Source organism: Bactrocera latifrons, unplaced genomic scaffold, assembly GCF_001853355.1.
Source record: "Bactrocera latifrons isolate USDA-ARS-PBARC rearing strain unplaced genomic scaffold, ASM185335v1 scaffold_39, whole genome shotgun sequence".
NCBI classification, from domain to species: domain Eukaryota; kingdom Metazoa; phylum Arthropoda; class Insecta; order Diptera; family Tephritidae; genus Bactrocera; species Bactrocera latifrons.
In genome coordinates this window covers 1,592,333-1,594,167 of record NW_017537034.1, presented here as the reverse complement: position 1 = coordinate 1,594,167, position 1,835 = coordinate 1,592,333, and the positions used below count along the sequence as shown (strand labels likewise).

Sequence of the window (1,835 nt, the reverse complement as noted above, 5' to 3'; positions counted from 1 at the left end):
TTTTTAAAAATTTCGAAAAACTTTTAAATTACTTTTTTTAATTTATAATTTGTATGACAAAATATTTTTTGTTTTTAATTTATTAAGATCTTTTCTTATTTCCCAAATATCACTTTCAAAATATTTGACTTCTTAATTTAATTTTTTGACATTCAAAACAATTTCTCCTACCAAAAACCACTCATTTCATTCAAATAGCCGCCCACAAGTGCTTGGCACAGACAACGTGGTCTTTTTGGCACACATTCAAGTCCAAAGAAGGCCTGTGAGTCAACACACATGAATGCGGTGAAATTCTTTTTTATTTTATTTTTTTACAATAAAGTCACACTTCATTTCATAAACATGCGAACGCTTTTTTCTGACAACTCATGCACAAGCTCAGCATAGTAAGAGATTGCTAGAGAGACAGAGGCAGTTACAGAACTGACGAGCTCAACACAAGCGCCGATTTACAGCAAAATCGCATCGAAAAGTTGGCGGAACTAATTGACAATGCTTGGTGTTGAGCTTGAGCTGAAAATGCGCTGCATTCCTGCGCCAAAATAAAACATAAACCTAATAATAATTGAATGCATTCTTGGTAGCCGCAGTGTTCCCAGCTCAACCCACTTCAGGAAAGGAATGCATGAGAATTCTTGAATGCTTCTGTCAATCAACAAGAACCACAAGCTTGCTGCCACTCTGAGGCGCTACCTTGCGAGAAAATGTGTTAAGCTGCCATTATTGTTGTTGTTGTTGTCACTTTTTTTTACTTAGACTAAGCACTGCAATGCTTTTAAATTTCTTTTAATACTCACAATTTGCTCTAATTCCGTGATGGGCAAATTATGTTTGTTGTTATTGCCATTGTAATTGCTGTTGGCGGTGTTATTGCCCATGGTTGTAGGTGAGGGTGCCGTTGAGTTCGAGTGTGAAGATGACACCGTGGACGTTGAGGAACGTGATGTTGAACAATTGTTGCTGGTGTTATTTGTGGTTTTATTCCTGGGCGGTGTGGGTGGCGGTGCAGGACTAGTGGTATTCAAGTTGCTACAATCTTTCGAATTGCGATTGGGTGAGAGGCGTGAAGGAAAACTTAGGGTTTTCGTCCACTGTGCCAGACTGCGTACCATTTTTGTGGTGCAAGCGTTTATTAGCAGTTTTTTCAAAGCAAGTTTCAATCACCCTTTGTTGTTGTAAATATGCTTTATACCTTTACTGTGCGAATATTACAAAAAATTTGAACTGTACAGAAATTATTCGAATTTAAATTGTGGTTTGTTGTTATAAATGTGCAAGTTAGGATTGTTACGAGTTTATCGTTACAAAATTTTGGTATTTTTTATAAGAATTTTGCTCTTTTCTCAGTCGATTTTTCACTCACAAGTATAAATTTTGACTTCAGTTTTTCTTTTTGGTCATTTATTTCTCACTTTATTGTATTAGTTTTATGTGTTTTATTGCCAAATATTCTCACTTCACTTATCCACACACACTCACGTTAAGTCAATTTCATGTTTGCACGAAATCACTCCTTAACATTTTCGTATGCCGACGTTACTTTTTCGAATCAACCGTACGCGTCGTTGGTTAAAAACGTAATGAAGTGAAATGTTGCACCCAAATACGAGCCAAGTCGTCAACACTTCGCCGTCGCAGCGCAGTAAAATAAATGGCAGATGGCTGCAAACGCTGCGCACCAACAACAATATAACCACCGAAACAGCACAGCAAATACAGCAACAGTCAATTAACAGCCCTGTTAACAGGCAGTAGTGAGTGCAGTAGAAAAACAAATGCCGCCACCACCGTCGCATTGCTTCTTCGCTCGCGCTGTTGATCGCTACGAAGTG

At 37.9% G+C, this 1,835-nt stretch overlaps 1 protein-coding gene across 1 annotated transcript in view; it reads right to left on the bottom strand.

Annotated features, from left to right (window-relative positions):
• LOC108972263 (TNF receptor-associated factor 4) overlaps positions 1-1,565 on the bottom strand; it is a 25,429-nt gene extending 23,864 nt beyond the window's left edge. The window contains exon 1 of the mRNA XM_018938810.1: positions 801-1,565. Coding sequence (XP_018794355.1) covers positions 801-1,115 — 315 coding nt within the window. The 5' untranslated portion in view covers positions 1,116-1,565. The remainder of the gene's footprint in view (positions 1-800) is intronic.
• Between the last annotated feature and the right edge of the window lie 270 nt (positions 1,566-1,835).